At 36.7% G+C, this 23,270-nt stretch overlaps 1 protein-coding gene across 1 annotated transcript in view; it reads left to right on the forward strand.

Moving 5' to 3' along the window:
- ADGRV1 (adhesion G protein-coupled receptor V1) overlaps positions 1 to 23,270 on the forward strand; it is a 685,020-nt gene that overhangs the window by 235,449 nt on the left and 426,301 nt on the right. Inside the window, exons 72-76 of the mRNA XM_058276109.1 lie at positions 19 to 193; positions 2,440 to 2,575; positions 5,417 to 6,513; positions 10,689 to 10,806; positions 11,448 to 11,619. Coding sequence (XP_058132092.1) covers positions 19 to 193; positions 2,440 to 2,575; positions 5,417 to 6,513; positions 10,689 to 10,806; positions 11,448 to 11,619 — 1,698 coding nt within the window. The remainder of the gene's footprint in view (positions 1 to 18; positions 194 to 2,439; positions 2,576 to 5,416; positions 6,514 to 10,688; positions 10,807 to 11,447; positions 11,620 to 23,270) is intronic.

Consider the following 23,270-nt stretch of genomic DNA (forward strand, 5'->3'; position numbering starts at 1 on the left):
AAGTCTGTTTTCCCTTAGGTTGGATTTGCATCTACTGCTTTTCAACTTACAAACATCACTGCTGGAACCAGCCAAGTTGTGATTTCAAGGAGAGGGACATATGGTTCCCTCAAGGTAGCCTGGACTGCTGGGTATGCTCCAGGGTTAGAAATCCCCGAGTTCATTTTTGTTGGCAACATGACCCCCAAATTGGGTGAGTAGTAGTTTTTCTAAGATCAACCCTGTAGAATATGAAGGTATATAATTGGCCACTAGTTTTCTTGGGCTGTACTTACTTTGGACACTGCACTGGGAGTCTGTTAGTAGAGACATCCTGGATCTAAAAGATCAGGGAGGCTGATCAGTGCAGCTACTTGGTGAGAAAGAGAGAAAACTTAATTCAGCCAAATTAAAAAACTCCTATCTAACATAACTAGTGATCAATAAGTAGACTGCTCTGTGCATACATTAGGAGTGTGATAAAAGTAGTTCTAGAAAATCTAATTGAGTTTATATAATAAATAAGATACAACTTTGGATACATTTTCATCTGAATATTTCAGATAGTAGGACAGGTGTTACTTCATCTGTTTGATTTTTGAATTATAACATTAGCTCTTTGAAAGTTAATGTGATGTGACTATTTGATGATTTGACCTCTTCCATGTTACAGAAAGCTCCATTGCAAATTCATATTAGGCCATTTTATAAAAGACTCTCCAAAGGGCTCAGAAAATTTGAGGTTCCCCTTCTTAATTCAGTGTCCTGCTGGTCACCAATCAAAGGCCATTGGCCCTCAGTGATAATTCTTATGAACCTGTATCATGGGTTGAGATCCTTAGTCTCTCAGTGAGGATGGAGTAATTTTCAATTTCCCCAAGTCTTGGTGTCACTGAGAGATAAGAAGGAATGGGACCTGAAGTCTTTTAGAAGATGGAGGCTAGCTAGAGACAGTGAAGATGATAACGTTGTCGTGCCAGCTTCCACCCAACAGGAATCCCACCCATAGATGCAGAGTGGGTTTAGAAGCTCAATTGAGACATAGCACAGCACTAGAACTGCTTTGGATACTGGGGTTTCTTTAACTACTAATGGGCACTCCTGTCTAAATGTGTCAAACATGGATCCCTCTTCATTTTCTTTTGGGCATGTCCCTTATTTAAAGGTATTTAATTGTCTTTCTTGTCAATTTTCTATCCTTTTCTTCCTCTAAAACTCTTTATCTTTCACTCCCCTACCCCTCCTGTCACTTTGGATAGATACAGCTCTATATAACATTGTTTATTTTTCTTTTTTGTATTACTTGGTCTATGAAAAATTTGTTTGTAGAAATATTATTTTTTAGGAATACTTACTTGAGTTGGTGCTTATACATAAAATTAACCCTCTTAAGCTTTGGTCAATTTATTAATAAGTCAATCAAACTAAAACAAGAGGAATTGATTGATATTTTCAAGGCAGTTTTTAATTTATTTTTTTGTAGTTAACATTTTCAGTTGCAACTAAAAGTGATTAGTACAAGGAACACCCTTTTACTCACTGTCTAGATTTAAGAATTATTAACATTTCACTATACTTGCATAATTTAAAAAAGTAATTTAAAATAAAATGTATACATTAGATTTCACCACAAATTACTTCAATATACATTGTTCTGGTCTGCTAGATTACAGAAATGCAGATAACATGAAATAGGTTGGCTTATACAATGGGGATTTATTAATTTACATGCTTACAGTTTTGAGGCTGAGAGAAATGTCCAAATCAAAGCATCATCAGGTGATGCTTTTTCCCTGAGGACGTGGACTCCTCTGTCAAATGGCAAGACAACACGGCGGCGCTGCTGGTCTCTCCCTTCTCTCTCAGATTTTGTTGCTTCTAGCCTCCTACTTCCATGGCTTACCCTCAGCGTCCTCCTGCTGGAGCATTCTCTCTCTTTGAATTTCATTCTCTTGTAAGGATTACAAAAAGAGGATTAAGACCCACTCTGGCCATGCCTTAACTAAAGTAACCTAATCACAGTTTACACCCACAGGAATGTATTAGCTTTAAGAACATGATTTTCTGGGGTTCATACAACTTCAGATTATCACATGCATGTCAGAAAAATATGCAGGGGCCAGAATTCAAACCAAAGCCTGCCTAGTACTGTTCTCTTTCCACTAATGGATTTTGTACTTGAATCAGGAAAAGGCAAAGAGAAAGTGAGTAGGACAGACAAGGGTTGAAGGCTAGGTTTTGAATGGTCTCCTCTAGGGAGCCTCCTAAAAGTTTAGTTACTGCCATCACCACTACAGCCCCTCACCCCCTTGCTTTGAAAATATAAACTCTCGGTTTTACTTTTTACTAACTAGAAGATAAATTTAGAAAAGAGAATATTTCACTACAATTTAAAGACTTAAATCCTAACTTAAGAACTAGGAAACAATACCCTCCTGTCCTTTCCTTGTTTCCTTTTAGGGAGGCTTTCATTTTCTCATGGTGAACAAAGTAAAGGAGTTTTGCTGTGGACATTTCCAAGCCCAGGTCGACCCGAGGCCTTTGTTATTCACCTGTCTGGAGTGCAGAGCAGTGCCCCTGGTGGAGCTCACCTTCGGTAAGAGCAACCACATTACCAACCCTGAGGAATAATCTGGAATTTCTGGGTCAAGTCAGAAAAAGACATAAGGATCACTTTCCTCAAAGCAGGAGCAATAACAGTTTTTAGTGTAGAGCAGGGGTCAGCAGCTTATGGCCTGCATTCCAAAGGTATAGTAGAGGGGAGCCAACTTTGAGCAGAGCTCCAGCCACTGCTGACCTCAAAGAGAGTTTATCAGGACCTCTAACTTGAGAGAATTAGACTGCGATAAGCTCTCCAGTAAGAACCATAAGAGCATATGCATTTTTAAAGAGGGCTGTCTTCTGATGAAGAAACTGGAAAATACCTGCTTTCCCGAAATGATTAAGAATAAGGCATCATGGTAGGGTAATAATGTTACTTGTTTGAACCAATAGTTTTTCTGAATTTAATTTAATTTTATTCAAGTTTGCAATTTATTTATGAAGACTGTTTATGTAGAAACCAGTCTATTTGCAGATAAACAGGTCCCAGAAAACAGCAATGTCAATCCTTTTTTTGTCTTTAATTTATATCAATAGACTATTTTCTCCATTTGTCATGAAGCTATTCAACAGAATTTATTAGAAGTTATTTTTTGAGGAATTTGGGTTTTAAAGTATTGGTTCTAATAAATTGAGATGACAGTAGAAAAACCATAGAGTTAATTTTTACAGCAATTTTAATATTTTGAATTAAGCTCCATTCCCCTCCCCCTGCCCTGAAATTAAAGCAAGTCTAACCTGCAGTACTTTCAACTGCAAATGGGCCATTTTTGCACATAAGCCATTAGGTGGCCCTTGCTACACGTATACATTATACATTATAAAAAATAACTTGAGAACGCTGCTCCGTGAAACTTGTGAGTTATAATATTATGGACCACTGGAAAAATAATAATGAAAACAGCAGCAGCAGCAGCAGCAGCAATACCTAATCCATGCCTCATATAGGTACTGTTAGTATCTCATTTTACAGATAAAGAATCTAAAGCACAGAGAAGTTAAGCAAGTTTCCCTGGATTGTATAGCTAGTAGGTAAAAGAGCCTGGATTCTAAAACAGGCTATTTGTCTCTAGCCCTTATATTTTTAACTGTTACCCTATGTCTATGTGCATAATTCAGTGTTGTTTTTTGTTTCTTTTTTCAGTTTCATTACTTCTGAGAAAGGGAAAAATGAGTGTAATAGGGGTCATCTAACTAGAAAACTGTTAGGAATTTAGAGAAAAAGTAAACTGATAAGAGATTTTCATACCTTTCTTCTGCCTTGTAGATTTAGTCTTGGCTCTGCGATTTGCTCAGTGTGCAATTTTGGGAAAATTATTTGATCTTTCTGTTCTTCAGTTGATTAATTTGTGAAACAGAAAAAACATGTTGGCAAAACCAGCATGTGTTCAAGTGTGCTCATAATACATATGATTGTGTGTGGAGTATGGTTAGGCAGAATATGACTTTATGTTATATATACACCATTAAAAAATTGTTTGGTCACAGAACATACTTTAGAATCACAAATTCAAATACTTTTAACGACAAAAAAAAATGACATCTAACAGTTTTATGGGACCTGACCTGTGCCAGATACTGTTTTAATCCCATATATACTCTTATTTACTCTCCATTACAACCAACTTATGAGGTACATCTATTGTTATTCCCACTTTATAGATGGAGAAACTGAGGCACAGATAGATTATGTAACAAACCCAATGTCATACAGCAAATAAGGGTTGAGGCCATGGTTTGAACCCAGACTTTCTGATCACATGTGTGCTTAACCACAATAAGCGCTAAGTGGTGGGTGTTTGACAGTAGGGCGTCATGGGGCCTGGGTGCCTTCCCTAAAACATTCAGATCTAGATTAAAATACACACACACACACACACACACACACACACACAGAGAGTTAGCCAAAGAAAATGTGTGGTCCAGATTAGGCTGATGAACCAGCAGTTGTTATCTTTGATATAACAATTAACTCATTACAAAAACCCATAGGAAAAAGATAAAAGATGAATTAGTCAATCATGGATGTTTCCTTCAGTTCTTATATAAAGCACAAAGTTTTTAGCTGCATTTGACCCTTTACTGGCTCATCATAGGTGCAACTATTGCTATTTGGTAGATAAGAAAGCTGGAAAAGTCTAGAACCTCACAGAGTTTTTGATACATTTGTACTGAGGATAGGAGAGAGCCCAATGTTTCATATCCTTCAGAGCTGCTCTTGACAAGCAGACTAGAAACCTGTGAACTCTACTTGTTAGGGCCCATCGCCCGTGGCTGTAATTTCTGTTCTTACATTTCTCATGGTTTGGAATTTTCATCAATAAGTAGGTATGGTTTCAAGGTTTATTTTTGTTGTTGTGTGTGTGTTTTTTTTAATATAACAACTTTTTTTATCAGAGAGGTTGTGAGTTTATAATACAATCATGCATAACAACAGCATTTCCATATATCACTCTACCACCAATACCTTGCATTGTTTTGGAACATTTGCTACACATAATGAAAGAACATTATCAAAATATTACTAACTGTAGTCCATAGTTTACATCTGGTGTATTTTCCCCTACAATCCTCCCTACTGTTAATACCATGTATTTGTATTATATATTTGTTATAGTTCATGTGAGAACATGTACATATTTGTACTCTTACCGCAGGATTCACTGTGTTTATATAGTCCCTTGCCTTGTTCAATCTTTCCAAAGTGTACGCTTAGGGCATGTCATTTTAACATGCTGGCTTTATGAACAGCATCTTAAATATATGAAAGATGAGTCTCTATAGTGCTTTTCCTATTTTCATCAGTTCTTTCATGGTTTAACTTTTTTCCCCCCAGATCAGGTTTCACCGTTGCTGAAATTGAACCAGTGGGAGTCTTTCAATTTTCCCCGAGTTCAAGAAATGTCATAGTATCAGAGGATGTACACGTGATCAGGTTACATGTACAAAGACTGTATGGGTTCCACAGCGATCTTATTAAAGTTTCCTATCAGACAACTGCAGGAAGTGCAAAGCCACTGGAAGACTTTGAGCCTATTAAGAATGGGGAACTCCTTTTTAAAAAATTCCAAACTGAGGTTAATTTTGAAATAACTATTATTAAAGATCAGCTTACTGAGACAGAAGAAATTTTTTACATCAATCTTACTTCTGTAGAAATTAGGGGATCACAAAAACTTCATGCTAATTGGAGACCTCGCTTGAATCTAGATTTCAGTGTTGCAGTGATCACAATATTGGATAATGATGGGGTGGGAACGGATGTTTCTTTCCCCAAGACAACTGCAGGAATAGACACAGCTCTCCTTCCTGTAGTAACTGATTCTACCACACACCCCGACACAACCAAGACAACTACCATTCCACAGGCAACTGAAATGGTTTCCATTGTTATTGCGACAACTGTTACATCTACCATCCCTGAGAAACTTGTCACCCTTCCTGGTACATCTGCCATGTCTGAGAAGTCTGATGTGGACACTGTAACTGCCGATATTTCCATTCATGGAATATTTAGTCTTGGGCCACCCATCGTTTACATTGAAGAGGAGATGAAAAATGGCACACTCAATACTGTAGAGGTTCTTATCCGAAGAACTGGTGGGTTTACTGGGAATGTCAGCATAACAGTTAAAACCTTTGGAGAAAGATGTTCTCAGAAGGATCCAGATACATTGCCTTTTCATGATAGCTATGGAATTTCCAACCTAACCTGGGCGACTGAAGAAGAAGATTTTGAAGAACAAACTCTTATCATTACATTTCTAGATGGAGAAAGAGAACATAAAGTATCAATTCAAATTTTGGATGACAATGAGCCTGAAGGGCAGGAATTCTTCTATGTATTTCTCACAGACCCCCAAGGGGGAGCACAGATTGTGAAAGGAAAAGATGACATTGGATTTGCAGCATATGACATGGTTGTTATTACAGGTATATCTTTGAAGTAATTGATAATGTACTTTTTTTTTTTAAAAGATTTATTTATTTTTTTTCTCCCCTCCCCCCCCCACCCCCGTTGTCTGTTCTCTGTGTCTGTTTGCTGCTTCTTCTTTGTCTGCTTCTGTTGTTGTCAGCAGCACGGAAATCTGTGTTTCTTTTTGTTGCATCGTCTTGTTGTGTCTGCTCTCTCTGTGTGCGGTGCCATTCCTGGGCAGGCTGCACTTTCTCTCGCGCTGGGCAGCTCTCCTTACAGGGCGCACTCCTTGCGCGTGGCGCTCCCCTACATGGGGGACACCCGTGTGTGGCAGGGCACTCCTTGCGCGCATCAGCACTGAGCATGGGCCAGCTCCACACGGGTCAAGGAGGCCCCGGGTTTGAACCGTGGACCTTCCATGTGGTAGACGGACACCCTAATCACTGGGCCAAGTCTGCCGCCCTTCGAGAATATACTTTTGTGATATAGAATTTGGACTAAAATCCATCTAAATTTTAATTTAAGAGAGCGAATTACTTGAATTATTCATAGTAATTCATTGAAGCATTTACCCCCCTATATCATAGAACCATAACATGAACTAATTGTGTTGTACTGAGGTTCCAGGTTCAGTATAACATAATATTTAATGGACTGTAAATGTTATTTAACCCAGAGCTGGTTAAACAATCTGGATATCTATACTTACCCAATATAGGGAAACTTTAAAATCAGTCATGCAAACATAGGACAGTTTATTCTGTGTTGAAACTTTATTCTAAATTTCCCAACCAATTTCAATAATCCATCCTACGATCAAAGATCTCATTTTCAGGAAGTGTTTTGTATCTGTCAGGAAATAAATTAAAATTCTTTTTTTTCTTTCTGCTTTTGACCTAATGCTGCTTATGTATCCATTGTCCTGTTGGGTCCTTTCTCAGCCTTTTCTCTAGATTAGGAATTCAGTTATTTTTTTAGGAGTCCCTCATCTTATTTTAAAATCCTTTGGTGATAATTTGCAGTTTCCCTCTGAAATCATACTATATTTCCTTAAGTAGTATAGCATATCTTATTACACTGAGTAGTGACAGTGCCATCTCATGATTCTTAACATTCTCTGCCCTTTTATACTGTCATTCATGAGTTTTGCACAGTGTTTTAGAGTTTTCAGATGATACTGTGATAGAACAGAGTAGTGGAAAGGGCAGTAAAAATCACAAAACCTATGTTTTTGAACCAGATCAGTCATTAATAGGGAGACTTTGAACAAATCATTTAGTGTATGTGCCTTAGATAAAAAGATAATTTTAGAATAAACATCTTTAGGATATAATTTTAGGATTTAATGGTGTTCCTAGAATTTTTATTTGGTTTTGGTCATTCAATTACAATTCAGTTATGTTTTGCAATTGTTTAGCCTACTTTCATACCTAGCATCAGTCCAAATATGTTACCCTATAAATATACATCTTTTGCAATTATCATTTATTCGTATTCCTACAGTTTATTAAGAGTATTTTAAATTAATTTGAATTCTGTCCTACAAATTATTGATTTTGGTTCATGCTGGCTTAATGCCATCTACATACTAATATAAAAATAATTATTTGGCACTCAACTTTCTTTCCCACCCTGCATTTTATGACATAGATCTTTTTTTGCAAGTATTTTAATATGACCAGGTCTGACAGTAAAAATATTTAGTAATTAGTTTGGTACAGGCAAAAGTGAATCAAAATGGATGCTGGAGGGTCCTTGCTGTGCTAAGTATTGCCCCATTGTTACTGGGTCATCGGGAGATCTTGTATTGCTGGTCAGGTCAGTAGCAGAGGTTCTTTAGGGCCTTAGACAGCAGTTATGTACCAACTTGAATGGAAGTGCTTCCACCCTTTACCAGTCAGTGTGGCGTACCAAACGCCTAATTGTATTAGCTCTGAGAATATATCCTCTTTGTTAAGGGCTGTGATTCTGACTTGGTCTTCTAGTTTTTACCTTCCCTACTTAGGGTGGATTAATCTCAACAGACCCAAATCTTAACGCAGTATAATTTAATTTGCCTGTCACCATACTTGGTACATTCGTGTAGTCATAATACTCTAAGTAAAAAAACTTTTCCTTACTCTGCCTGTGAATATTCCCCTATCTTCTCCCGATCTGATTTTTTAACCAAATCATTCTGTTTTAATTAGATCATTAATTTTGCTGACTCTCCTTACCTTTAATCTACATAATCTTTTCACGTTTAGGTTTTGGAAGAAACTATTATATCAGGGAATGAGAAGTCTTGAAACACCTTATTAGAAATTTGACATCAAATTTATTATTGTGGATGTGGCAAAGAAAGTATTATTTTAATTTAGACTAAACTAGTTGTGACTATAAAAGAAAATAAAAGTTTTACTTGTGGGAAGCAAATAGTCTACTTGGAGAGACCAAATTCCTTTCCAGAGTGACTAGAAGAACCATTACTGCCAAAGAGAGTTGACTTCAGGTTCTGATATAGGACTAAGAAGTGGTGACAGTGATTTATTGGTGAGGTTGAGGGTTGGCAAGCTGATGGAAACAAAACACACACGACATGCTAGAACAAAAGTGGTCTACCACATAGGTATCCCTAATCAACTGTCTTTATGTTTGCTCACACTTCAGACCTAAGAAATTGACCCAAAGCTGGTAACTATTAGTTTCTTCCATCTGGACAGTTTAGTGATTCTCTGTTTTTTTTTTTTTCTTTCTTTCTTTTCTTTTCTTTTTTAATCCCTGCCATGTTCCTAACTTTAGAAGGTCTATGTCCTTGGAATCTCATGAATCAGTTTTTAGAGTGATGGGGAAAACTGGTGTTTGAGGCTGATTGTTTTTGGGTCATAGCTTCTAGGGTGACCTTGCAAGACTATTTCTACTCAGAAATAGAAACAAGCAGCAACTGTACCTTGGTATTTCTCTAGTCTAAGAAAGTGGCTTAGGTGTCGGCCAGGATTTGAAGTGGGCTCTTTCAGTATAATATGGACCCCAGGTTTGTTCCACTTTAAAAACCCATTTTTAATATAATGGTCCTATAATCTCAAGAGTTGCTCAGAAGAGTTTCTGATACTCAGAGATATTCAGGAGTTTCTTAATCATTCTGCTGTTTTCCTCTGAGACAAATAACCTAATGTGTAGCATAAGCAATATTTTGGTCAACTCTTGTAGGAAGGCAAATTAGTTATATGGAATTCATTTATTTAATATATATCTATTAGCACAATATGCAGGGTACTGCTTTTGGCGCTGCGGATACAGCAGTGAATAGAATAGTTGCTGCTCTGGTAGAGTTCCCACAGAATATAAACAAATAAACATGTATAAAATGCCAAGTACTTCCAAATATAAAGTAGGGCCTTATCAGAGAGAGACGAGTATGTGTATGTCAGGATGGAGAGTAGGATTTGATGCTTTCTTTCCTCTGGTCTTCTATTCTCCAGGTGTTAGCTACTTTAATGTTATTACTTTTGTTTTAATCTATTTTTTGTAAAGAACTTTAAAAATTTTATTTGCCCTTCCTCCGTACTGCCCCCCCTCCCCCAACACATACACACACTCACTCACAGTCAATTATGAATTTCCTACGTGTTGTAGTTTGTCAAGGCTGCTATGACAAATACTGCATAATGTGTTGGCTTAACAAGGGGAATTTATTGGCTCACACTTTAGGGGGCCAGAAGACCAAAATCAAGGTGTCAGGAAGGCCATGATTTATTTCAGTGTCTGTAACATTCTGATGATAGCTTGCTCAAATCCTTGGGGTTCCTTGACATACATCTCGGCCTCCATCACATGTCAATGTCCTTGGTCTCCTGTGTCTTTCTCTGAAGTCTGGCTTCTATGTCTTCTCCTGTGGCTTTCTTTAATATAGCACTTCTTGTTGTACAGATTAATACCTACCCTGATTCAGTTTGGCCACACCTAAATAGGATCTTAGAAGGTCCTATTCACAAATGAGTCCACATCTTAACTGATAACAAATTTCAAAGGGTCCATTTATAAATGGGTTCACAGCCACAGAACTGTAGATTTGGATTAAGAACATGTCTTTTGTTGGGATACTTGATTTAGCCTACCATGTCACCTTTGTACCAGAGTTGGAGAGAGTAGTGAAATGTTGGTTACCTTTTAGATTCTTAAATGTATTATAATCCTCCATTTCTCTTTTCAGGGAGTGACCTTCAGAATGGCATTTTAGGATTTAGTGAGGAGTCTTGGAGTGGACTAGAACTGGGTGAAGTTGCTGATAAAAGAAAACTCCATCTCGTTGTCACAAGACAACCGAACAGGTATATGAATATATATGGATGGTGTACTACCCTGTGTGTCCATTTGGCATCTAATTTGACTTCATAAGATGGTGGAGGCAAGATGAAATGTTGATGGAAGAAGTTATAGTGGGATTTGGTATGTCAATGTTCAGATGCTCAAGTTCTTAATTTGTTATTTAATACACTTGATTTATAATCATAATTTAGGGATACTTGAGCATTTTCCACTTCATAGAGTACTATAAAATGTCAAAAGTATTATGATGTAGAACATCATCTCATCATCTTTATCTTTAAAATAACCATTTTTGCAGTAGTGGTTTTCCTTTAGAAGAATTGTAAAAATATAAACAAGGAACATTACTTGAAAGTAGTGGTTCTCTATAATTTTCATTTTCATATTATGGTGTATAGCAGGAAAAATGTAGATTATTTTGTTTTCCCATTCCTTATACAAAGTGATTCAATTAATGCTTATTCAGTATTGGATAGTGTATAGTTAAAGAAAACCTCAATATTCTTATCCACAATGAGGTGAATATGTTATTTTCAGCCTTATCAGTGGTAAGGCAAGTGTTGTAATTTACACAAAGAGGTACAATTGAACACCGTGATAACACACTACACTGCTGCATTTGCATGGATTACTTTCTTTCTAGGGCTTTTGAAGATGTCAAGGTCTTCTGGAGAGTTACATTTAACAAAACAGCTATTGTGCTTCAGAAAGATGGTGTGAACCTGATGGATGAAATAGTCTCTGTGTCAGGGACCACAACCTGCGTGGCAGGTCAAACAAAGTGCTTCATTACCATTGAGCTCAAACCAGAGAAGGTAAGAAGTGAGACACAGTATTATCAACTTCTAATTATATTCTTTTAGAAGTAATAATTCCAAAACCTACTTTATTGAAATTTATTCCAAAGTTTATTAGTAGATCCTTTGTGTCTTGCCTAGCCATAATGTCTAAATCTCTTTGTTGGACAACAAACTTCAGACTTAGCATGTATTATATTATGAATTTTTGTAAATAAGCAAGTCAGTTTTCTTCTTTTCTTGTTTCTTATTATTTTGCTTATCTAACTGCTCACATGCATGGCTTCTGTGGCTCTTTGGTAGATCAAAACCTGAACTCCTACCTGTATATGAATAGGGAATGAGAGAACTTTCAAATTTATGGATATGAAAAAGCAAAATAAAAACACTAAATATTCAGGGTAATCTGACGGAAGGTGACTTGGGATTATTCATGCAGTGAGCTGTTGGGCCATGAGGAACCTTAGAAATGATAAACAGAAGATCCAAAAGGAAATAGAGGACCTGAACAAATGATAAACCACTAGAGCCAACCAGCATATATAGAACACTTCAGCCAACAACAGTGAAATACACACTATTTTTTTAAAAGATTTATTTTTTATTTATTTCTCTCCCCTTCCCCCTCCCCTCACTGCTCTGTTGTCTGATCTCTGTGTCCATTCGCTGTGTGTTTTTATGTGTCTGCTTGTATTCTTGGCAGCACCAGGAATCTATGTCTCTTTTTGTTGTGTCATCCTGTTGCATCAACTCTCCGTGTGTGCAGTGCCACTCCTGGGCAGGCTGTGCTTTTTTCACATGGGGCAGCTCTCCTTGCAGGGTGCACTCCTTGTGCATGGGGCTCCCCTATGCAGGGGACACGCCTGTGTGGCAGGGCACGCCTTATGCACATCAGCACTGTGCGTGAGCCAGCTCACCACAAGGGTCAGGAGGCCCTGGGTTTGAACCCTGGACCCTGGGTTTGAACCCTGGACCTCCCATGTGGTAGGTGGATGCTCTATCAGTTGAGCCAAATCTGCTTCCTGAAATACACACTTTTTAAGTGCACATGGGTCATTCTCTAGGATAGACCATATATTAGGGCACAATTCTAAAGAAATGTAAAAATATTGAAATCATAAAAAATAACTTCTCTGAGCACAATAGAAGGAAACTAAAATCAATAACAGAAGGTAACTGAAAATTAATAAATATGGAAATTAAATATCACACTCTTAACCAGTGGGTTGAACACAAAATTACAAGAGAAATTAGGAAATACTTAGAGACAAATGTAAACAAAGACATACCAAAACTTATAGGATGCAGCAAAGTCAGTGTTCAGAGGGAGATTTATAGCTATGAATGCCTATATTAAAAAAAGGAAGAAAGAGCTCAAATTAATAAGCTAATTTTACATCTTGAGGAACTAGAAAAACATGAGCAAAGTAAACACAAAGTTAGCAGAAGAAAGGATAAAAGATAAATGGAGAACAGAAAAACAATTAAAAGAATAAACAAAACAAAAGGTTGGTTCCTGAAAAAAAAATCTATAAAATTGACAAACCTTTAGCTAGACTGAGAAAGAAAAAGAAAAGAGGCAAAGAACCAAAATTAGAGATGAAAATGGTGACATCACTACTGACCTTACAGAGAAAAAAATGACTCTTAGAGAATATTATGAAAAATTATACAACATACTTGATACTCTAGAAGAAATGGCAAAACTATCCTGGAAATACATTACCCAGATTGACTCAAGCAGAAATAGAAAACATCAATAAAGCTATAACAGGTACTGAGATTGAATCAATAATCAAAAACCTTCCACCAAAGAAAAGTCTACAAGTAGATGGCTTCACTGGTGATTTCTACCAAACATTTAAAGAATTATTCCAGTACTTCTCAAACTCTTCCAAAAGAATTCAAGAGGGAACCCTTTCTAATTCATTCTATGAAGCTACCATTATTCTGATACCAAAGCCTGGTAAAGACATCACAAGAAAATAAAATTACAGACCAATTTTTCTTATGAATATAGATGAAAATATCGTTAACAAAATACTAGCAAAGTGAATCAAATGGCATAATAAAAAGATTATACACAGTGAAAGTGGAATTCATCCCAGAAATGCAAGTATGTTTCAACATAGCAAAATCAATCAATGTGATAAGCTCTGGAAGTACAATGAAGGAAAAAAAAAACACGATTATTTCAATAGATGGAAAAAGCCAATTGATAAAATCTAACACCCTTTTTTTTGTTAAAGACATCCATAAAAATAGAATAGAAGGGAATATTCTCAACATGAAAAATGGCATTTATGAAAAACTCATAGTTTATATCATACTTAATGGTGAAAGACTTAAGTTTTCCCCCTAAGACCAGGAACCAGACAAGGATGACCACTTTCACCACTGCTATTAAATATTGTAGTAGAACATCTTGCCAGAGCAAATAGGCAAGTAAAAGAAATAAAAAACTATCCAAATTGGAAAGAAAGAAGTAAAACTATCTTGATTTGCAAATGACACCGTTTTATATTTGGAAAACCTAAAGGAATATACAAGAAAACTAAGAGTTAATGAATGAATTCAGCAGTGCAGCAGGAAGCAAAATCAACACACAAAAAATAATGGTGCTTCTATACACTAGTAATGATGAATTCAAAGAGGACATTAAAAAAAATTTTTTTTTCCTTATTTCTCCCCCATCCCCACCTTCATTGTCTTCTCTCTGTGTCCATTCATTGTGTGTTCTTCTGTGTCTGTTGTATTCTCATTAGGTGGCTCTGGGAATCCATCCTGGGACCTTCCGGAATAGGAGAGAAGTGATCATTCTCTTGCTCCACCTTAGCTCCCTAGTTTGCTGCGTCTTATATTGTTTCTTCTCTGTGTCTCTTCTTTGTTGCGTCATCTTGCTGTGTTAGCTCTACATGTGGGCAGCTTCAATCCTGGGCAGTCTGCCCTCCTGCACAGGGCTGCACTCCTTGTGCAGGGGCCACTCCTTGCTCAGGAGGCACCTTGTGTGGAGTGACACTCCTTGCACATGGCAGCACTCCATGTGGGCCAGCTCACCACACGTGCCAGGAAGCCCTGGGTATTGAACCCTGGACCTCCTATATGGTAGATGGAAGCTCTTTTGGTTGAGCCACATCCACTTCCCTCAAAGAGGAAATTAAAAAAACAATTCCATTTACAGTAGTATTTAAAAGAACAAAATATTGAGGAATAAATTTAAGGATACAAAAGGCTTAGATATACAAAACTTCAAAACACTATTGAGGGAAATTAAAGAAAACCTAAATAAATGACAAGACAGCCTACATTCATGGGTTAGAAAAGTTAACATTGTAAATATGTCAGTGTTACCCAAGGAATATAAAAATTCAGTGCAATTCCTATTAAAATTCTAGCAGCCTATTTTTGCAGAAGGAAAAACTGATTTTTAAATTTATATGGAATTTCAAGGTACCTTGAATAGCTAAAACAATGCTTAAAAAGACAAAGAAAAGGGTGGAGAATTCACATTTCCCGGTATCAAATTATATTAAAAAACAACAATAATCAAGAGTTTTGCTACTGGCACAAAGATAGACAAATAGGTTCCTGGAACAGAATTGAAAGTCAAATCAGTTTTTTTGATGCATATTAATAAAGCATATAAACCATCTAAAATGTACAAACAATGGAATTTGGTATACTCACATAATTTTGCATTCATCAATTCAATAATTACTGGAGCATTTTCATTATTCTTATAATAATAATATTTTTAAAAAGCAGACAAACAATCCAACAAAATCTCATCACCACTCAGTCTCTATAAGCTTTCCTTGCTGTACATAGCTGCCATTCTGTTTCTGTCTCTATAGTTTATTTGTATTTATATTTTGTATAGATGGAATAAAGCAATATGTAATACTGTGTGGCTAGTTTCTTTCCCTTAGTATATTTCCTTTTGAAAAAAGTCCTTACTGGAAGATTAGTAATATATTACTATACACTACTGTTCGTAGTTTGCTTTGGTTGTATTTTTGCTTGATATTAACATTTTATAATATTAACATGTGTTTGTTCAGTTTCAAAGAAAAGTCTTATATATACAGTATTACTCATTCATATTTCACATAGGTTTCACTATACTGTATAGTCCATGAGGTTAGGTGTTTTAGCTTTCCTTCTAGTAATATATGTGACCTTAAGCATTCCTTTTCATCCCATCGTACCCAAATAATAGCTTAGTTACTAACACCATGATATGCCTTCACCATATCTACTCATTTCCAAAGATTTACAAACAACCTTTTTACCAATTCTGTACAGATTAACCATCAGCTTTCCATTCTCTACCCTCATTCTATCTTCTGGTGACCTACATTCTAGTTATTAACTCTGTGAGTTACACAGTATATTTAGTTCATAATAGTACAGACATACACTATTTGTCCTTTTGTGTCTGGCTTGCTTCATTCAACATAATGTCCTCTAGGTTCATCCATGTTGTCATATGCTTCACGACTTCATTTCTTCTTAGAGCTGCATAATATTTCATTGTTGTATACACAACAATTTGTTTATTCATCATTTGATGGAAACCTGAGTTGTTTCCCTCTTTTGGAAATTGTGGATAATGCTGCCATGAACATCAGTGTCCAAATGTCTGTTCGTATCCCTGCTCTCAGTTCTTCTGTGTATATACCTTGTAGTGGTATTGCCGGGTCTCTTGGCAAATCTATATTCAACTTGCTTAGGAACTGCCAAACATGTACCATTCTACATTTTCACCAACAGTGAATAAACCTTCCATCTCTGCATATCCTCTCCAACACTTGTAGGTTTCTGTCTCTTTGATAGTGGCCATTCTAATAGTTGTGAAATGATGTCTCCTTGTAACTTTCATTTTGCATTTCTCTAATCACTAGTGATGTTGAACAATTTTTCATGAGTTTTTTTTTTCACCATTTGTGTTCTTCTTTGGACAAATGTCTGTTCGAGTCTTTTGCCCATTTTTTAATCTGGTTGTTTGTCTTTTTATTGTTGAGTTGTAACATCTCTTTATGTACTATGGATATCAAACCCTTATTAGATGTGTGATTTACAAATATTTTCTCCTGTTGAGTCAGCTGCCCTTTCACCCTTTTGACAAAAGCCCTTTGAGTTGCAAAAGTGTTTAATTTTGAGGAGGTCCCTTTTTCTTTTGTCACTCATGCTTTGGGTATAAAAGCCAAGAAACCACCACCTACCGCAAGATCTTTTTTCTTTTCCTTAAACATCTTTTTAAATTAGAGAGGTTGTAGAAATATCGCGCAGAAAATATTGCCATTTACCTACCCCCATTTTTAACATTTTGCATTAGCGTGGTACCTTTGTTACAATTGATGAGAAAGTATTATTATAATTGTACTATTTTATTTATTTGTTTATTTATTTATTTACCACCCCCCCCCCTTGCTGCTTGCTCACTGTCTGCTCTCTGTGTCCATTCGCTGTGCATTCTTCTGCGTCTGCTCGTCTCCCTTAGTTGTGTCATCTTGCTGCACCAGCTCTTGCTGCTGTCAGCTTTCCGCGGGCATTGGCCATCAGCTCTCCGTGGGTGCAGGCCGTCAGTTCTCTGTGGGTGTGGGCCAGCTTGCCTTCACAAGGAGGCCCGGGAACACGAACTCAGGGCCTCCCACATGGTAAATGGAAGCCCAATTGTTTGAGCCACAGCTACTTTCCTAATTGTACTATTTTTAATAACTCTTTCAAGTTCAAAAAATAACAGAAAAATGCAAGTGAATACATTATGGAAATATTCTCCTGAAAAGTTCTTTCCAGGCACTTTCATCTCATCTAATTCCAACTACTAACTCATTTGTTCCTCTAGTGTTCAGAAAGATAAACAAATGAACACAGATTAATTGACAGACACTCATTAATGAAAAATATGATGAGAAAAAAATGCTTAATCGCATTCATATTGCACAAAACCAAACTCCAGATTATTTTTTTCACCTTTAGCATTAATATAGTACAAACTTGCTCTTGCTATAAATCATTACAATGTTCTTTTTTACATTGCTTAATTCACCATTTCTTTTTTTAAAATCTTTAAAAGAAATTTTAGATTACATAAATGTTGCATAAAAAATATAGGTGATTCCTATATGCCCCACTCTGACCCACTCCCACACTTTCACACATTTAACAATAGCCTTCATTAGTGTGGTACATTTGTTACAAGTGATGAACACATTTTGAAGGATTGCTGGTATTGGATTATAGTTAACACTTTGTCTGGCATAATTTTGTAAGTTATGACAAAATATGTAATGTTCTGTATCTGTCATTGCAGCATCATGTAGGACAATACCAATGTCCTGAAAAGTCCCCATATTACACCTGTTTTTCCCTCTCATGCCCCTCAGAATGGCCACTGCCTCCATATCAATGATAAAAGTTTTTCCTTTGCAAGAATAACAATAAGTCTATATTAGAGTAATAGTAAGTCTACTTTAGTCCATTATTCATTTCCCAATCTTGAGGATTTGGTGATAGTGAGGCCCACTGCCTATAACTGAGAGGGAGCTTAGATCCCATTGGGCAGATGGCTAGAACTTTCTTGCTCACAGTTCAGACTTTCTCTGTTCCTTGGGGTGGGTGTTGTCCATCATCATCATCTTCTTAGTTGTCCAGGTTGAGTCCAATGAACTGGAGAGTAGGTGTTGCAACTCTGCTGAGATTCAGGGCCCAACTGGCACATGGATGGACTAAAGATTTAAGTCTTTTTAACATATACCTATCAAGTATAGTACTAACTATAGATTCAAATAAAAGGGGTAGAAGAGCTACATGTGAGGAAACCACAAAAGAGTCCAACTCTGTCACACTGGGGAGCATAAATTCAAAGGTAAGGCCCACTGGCAGGGCACCAAACTCCTGAGCTGTCTACCCTGTCTATAATGTCTGAATGTCTCTAGACCCCTCAGGAGCCCTGCTATTTGAGGCATTATTTACTGTGGCAGTCAAAGAAATCCTGCTAAGATGTGTATAAGCGTAACCTCTGGAATGACTCCTGATACATTTTGAAATCTCTTAACCATAAAAACTCATTTGTATTTACTATTTCCCCCTTATGGTCAAGGTCTTTTTCCAGGTACATTGCTAGTTGAATGCTTGGTAATAATCTTTCAGTTCCAGGGAGGCTTGTTCCCAGGAGTCATGTCCCACATTGGGGTGGGGTGGGTGTGGGAGGTAGTAGTGCATTTATATACTGAGTTAGAGATAAGCTACATTTGAGCAAAAAGGAGGCTCTCAGAGGGTAACTCTTAGTTAACATAAGGCTGAGTTTCAATTTCAAAAAAAAAATTTCTTAAGTACAATCATTAGTATCAAGGGCCTGGTGCAATGGTCCATCCTCCTTCACTAGGCACTGTCCCTGTACCCGGGGGATTCTTGCTGTCCCATTAGGGAATGTAGCAGAACTCCCCAGGATGGGAATTTGATATTCTTTTGGTTATTGTGTGGATCTCCACCCACCGTGATAATGCCCCTTGAACATTTGAACACATTCATATGCCTTAGAGGCATGCCCCAGATGAACTCCCTCTCATGTACCACTGAACCACTGATGCTTCCTTGCCACAGTTGAGCCCTTTCTGTGATTCAAAACCCTTCCAAAGATGAAGCCAAGAAAATAACAAATAAAAATAATAAGAAAATGGAATGATAATGATAGTTTTTAAAATAACAAAGTACAAAAGAATTTTTTAAAAATTTAAAGTTAAAAAACTTTATTAGACATTATGTCTTTCATTACTGTAACATCTGTAACAGTCTTGTATGTACAGTGTAGAGAATGTAGAGGATTCCCATATACCCATTGCCCTCCTCCTTCCCTCATGCATTAATAACATATTACATGTTGATAGTACATTTTTTATGATTGATGTACAAATATTGAAGCATTGCTAATAACCATGGTCAATGGATTACATTATGACTTACATTTTGGACTGTACACTTTTATAAATTTTGACAAAATTTAAAATGGCTTGTATCCATCATTGCAAGATCATGCAGGACAATTCTAATGCCCTAAAAATGCCCTATGTTCCATCTATAAAATTATTTCCTTGAGACCTGTGGTAATCACTAAGTTTCACTTTTTGAAGAATACGATTCATAGTTACTTGTAATAATATTGAGGGTTTGACATATTGGTCTATTTTCTTTTATTTGGCACTGCCTATGTACTTGAGAGACTCTTGTTACTCTAATTGAGAATATAGCACAACTCCCCAGTATGGGAGTTTAATATTTTTTTGTTTATTGTATGGGTCTCCACACACTGATGTAACACACTATGACAAGATGAACACATATATTCCATAGAAGCCTGCCCCACGTGCTCCCTGTCCAGTCTGCCTTTCCCCCATCCTATACCAGTAATCCTCCCTTGCCATATTTGCCAAAAGAACATTCCCAACATTGTAGTTTTAACCAGGGACCTGTAAATCCCCAGAGTTCACCTGTTCCTTCACCCAACCATCCCCCCAGTTCCATGGGTAGTCTAACTGAAACCCCACCTCACAGACCAGCACCACTTCACTTACTAGCACCACTGTCATGCCCATCCACTGCACAACTGCACCCTTCCACCTTATCATAGATTTTGCCCATATGGGTATTGGCTCACACCCTCTACACCCTTTTTGTCTCTTGTAAACCTGTCTTCCAGACTCTAGCTCTGTGAGTCTGCTCAATTTGATTAATTCATATCAGTGAGGTCATGTAATATTATTGGTCCTTCTGTGCCTGGCTTACTTCATTCAACATAAGGTCCTCAAGATTCATCCATGTTATCCCATGTGTTAAACACTGCATTCCTTCTTACAGCTAAATACTATTCCATTGTGTGTATATACCACAATTTGCTTATCTATTCATGTGTTGATGGACATTTGGATTGCCTCCAACTTTTGCCAGTAGTGAATGATGCCACTATGAGCATTGGTGTGCATATATCTGTTCGTGTCCCTGCTTTCAGTCCTTCTCTCCAGCATTGGGATTGCTGGATCATATGGCAATTCTATACTTAGCTTCCCGAGGAACCATCAAACTCCTGTACAATGGCTGCACCATTCTACATTTGCACCAGCAGTGGATAAGTTCCGTTTCCTCTGCATCCTCCCAACACTTGTAGTCCTCTGTTTTTTAATAGCCACCAGTCTAATATGTGTGAGATGATATCTCATGTAGTTTTGATTTGCATTTCCCTAATAACTAGTGATGATGAGCATCTTTTCACTGCATTTTAGCCATTTGTACTTCTTCGGAGAAGTGTCTATTCAAATCATTTGTCCATTTTTTTAAACAGGTGTTTTCTCTGTATTTTTGAAATGTAGGATTTCTTTATACATGCTGGATATTAGGCCCCTATTGGATAGATGGTTACCAAATATTTTCTCCCATTGAGTAGGTTGCCTTTTCACTTTCTTGACAAACACCTTTGAAGTGCAAAAGTTTTTAATTTTGAGGAGGTCACATTTATCTATTTTTTTCTTTTGTTGCTCGTGCTTTGGGTGTAAAGTTTATGAAACCATTTCCTGATACAAGATCTTGTAGGTGCTTCCCTACATTATCTCCCAGGAGATTTATGGTCATGGCTTTTGTATTTAGATCTTTGATCCATTTTGAGTTTATTTTTGTATAATGCATGAGATGGTGTTCCTCTCACATTCGTTTGGATATGGATATCCAGTTCTCCAAGCACCATTTGTTGAAGAGGCCATTCTCTCCCAGTTGAATGGGCTTGGTGGCCTTGTCAAATATCAGTTGACCATATATGCAAGAATCTATATCATAACTGTCATGTTTGTTCCATTGGTCAGTATGTCTATCCTTCTGCCAATACCATGCTGTTTTAACCTCTGTAGCTTTATAGTATGTTTTAAAGTCAAATAGTGTGATTCCTCCAATTTCATTTTTTCTTTTTCAATATATCTTTGGCTATTTGGGGCCCCATACCCTTCCAAATAAACTTCATAGTTAACTTTTCCAATTCAGTAAACAATGCTCTGGTAGTTTTTATTGGGATTGCATTAAATTTGTAAACGGTTTGGGTAGGTTAGGCATCTTAATAATGTTTAATATTCCTATCCATGAACAGAGAATATTATTTCATTTATTTAGATCTTCTTTGATTTCCTGTAACAATGTTGTGTAGTTTTCTGTGTACAAGTCCTTTATATCTTTAAATTTATTCCTAAGTATCTGCTTCTTTTAGTTGTTATTGTAAATGTAATTTTTTTCTTGATTTCCTCCTCAGATTGCTCATAATTGTACAGAAATGCTACTGATTTTTGCACCTCGCTCTTATATCCTGGCACTTTACTGAACTCATTTATAAGCTCTGGAAACTTTGTTGTAGATTTCTCTGGGCTTTCTATGTATAGGGTCATGTCATCTGCAAATAGTGAAATTTTTACTTCTTTCTTTCCAGTTTGGATGCCTTTTATGTCTTTTTCTTGCCTACGTGCTCAAGCAAGTACTTCTAACACAATGTTAAATAAGAATGGTGACCATGGATGTCCTTGCCTTGTTCCAGATTTAGAGGGAAAGCTTTTAGCATTTCCCCACTAAATATGATATTAGCTAGGGGTTTTTCATATATACCCTTTATCATGTTGAGGAACTTGCCTTCTATTCCTATCTTTTGAAGTATTTTTATCAGAAAGAGTGCTATATTTTGTGAGATGCTTTTTCTGCATCAATAGAGAATATGATTTTTTTCTTTTGATCTGTTAATGTGCTGTGTTACAGTGATTGATTTTCTTATGTTGAGCCACCCTTGCATACCTTGCATCCTTTGTCATGGTGTGCAATTAATTTGATATGCTATTGAATATGATTAGCAAGTTTTTTTTGAGGATTTTAGCATCTATGTTCATTGGAAAGATTGGTCTATAATTTTCCTTTCTTGTGGTGTCTTTGTGTGACTTTGGTATTAGGGTGATGTTGGCCTCACAGAATGAGTTGGGCAATGTTTCTTCCACTTCTATTTTTTGAAAGAGTTTTTAAGCAGGATTGGTGTTAGGTCTTTTTGAAATGTTAGGTAGAATTCACCTGTGAAGCCATCTGATCTTGGTCTCTTTTTAGTTGGGAGGTTTTTGATGACTAATTCAATCTCATTACTTACTGAGTTCATCAGTTTCTTCTTTTGCTGATGTAAGCTGCTTGTGTGTTTCTAAGGATTTGTCCATTTCATCTAAATTACCCATCTTTTTGGCATACAATTTTTCAAAGTATCCTATTATGATATTCTTTATATCTATGGGGTCATTGGTAATAGCCGCTTATTCATTTCTCATTTTATGTATTTGCATTTCCCTTCTTTTTTCTTTGTTAGTGTAGCTGAGGGTTTGTCAGTTTTATTAATCTTCTCAAAGAACCAGGTTTTGGTTTTGTTTATTTTTTCTAGTGCTTTCTTATTTTCAATTTTTATTTTGCTCTGCTCTAATATTTGTTACATCTTTCTTTCTCAGTGCTTTGGGATTAGTTTGCTGTTGCTTTACTAATTCCTCCAGGTATGCAGTTAGGTCTTTTATTTCAGCTCTTTCTTATTTTTTAATATAGGCATTTATGGCAATACTTTTCCCTCTTGGCACTGCTTTTGCTCATCCCATAGGTTTGATAAGTTGTGTTGT

This window comes from Dasypus novemcinctus, chromosome 2, assembly GCF_030445035.2.
Source record: "Dasypus novemcinctus isolate mDasNov1 chromosome 2, mDasNov1.1.hap2, whole genome shotgun sequence".
Lineage (NCBI taxonomy): Eukaryota > Metazoa > Chordata > Mammalia > Cingulata > Dasypodidae > Dasypus > Dasypus novemcinctus.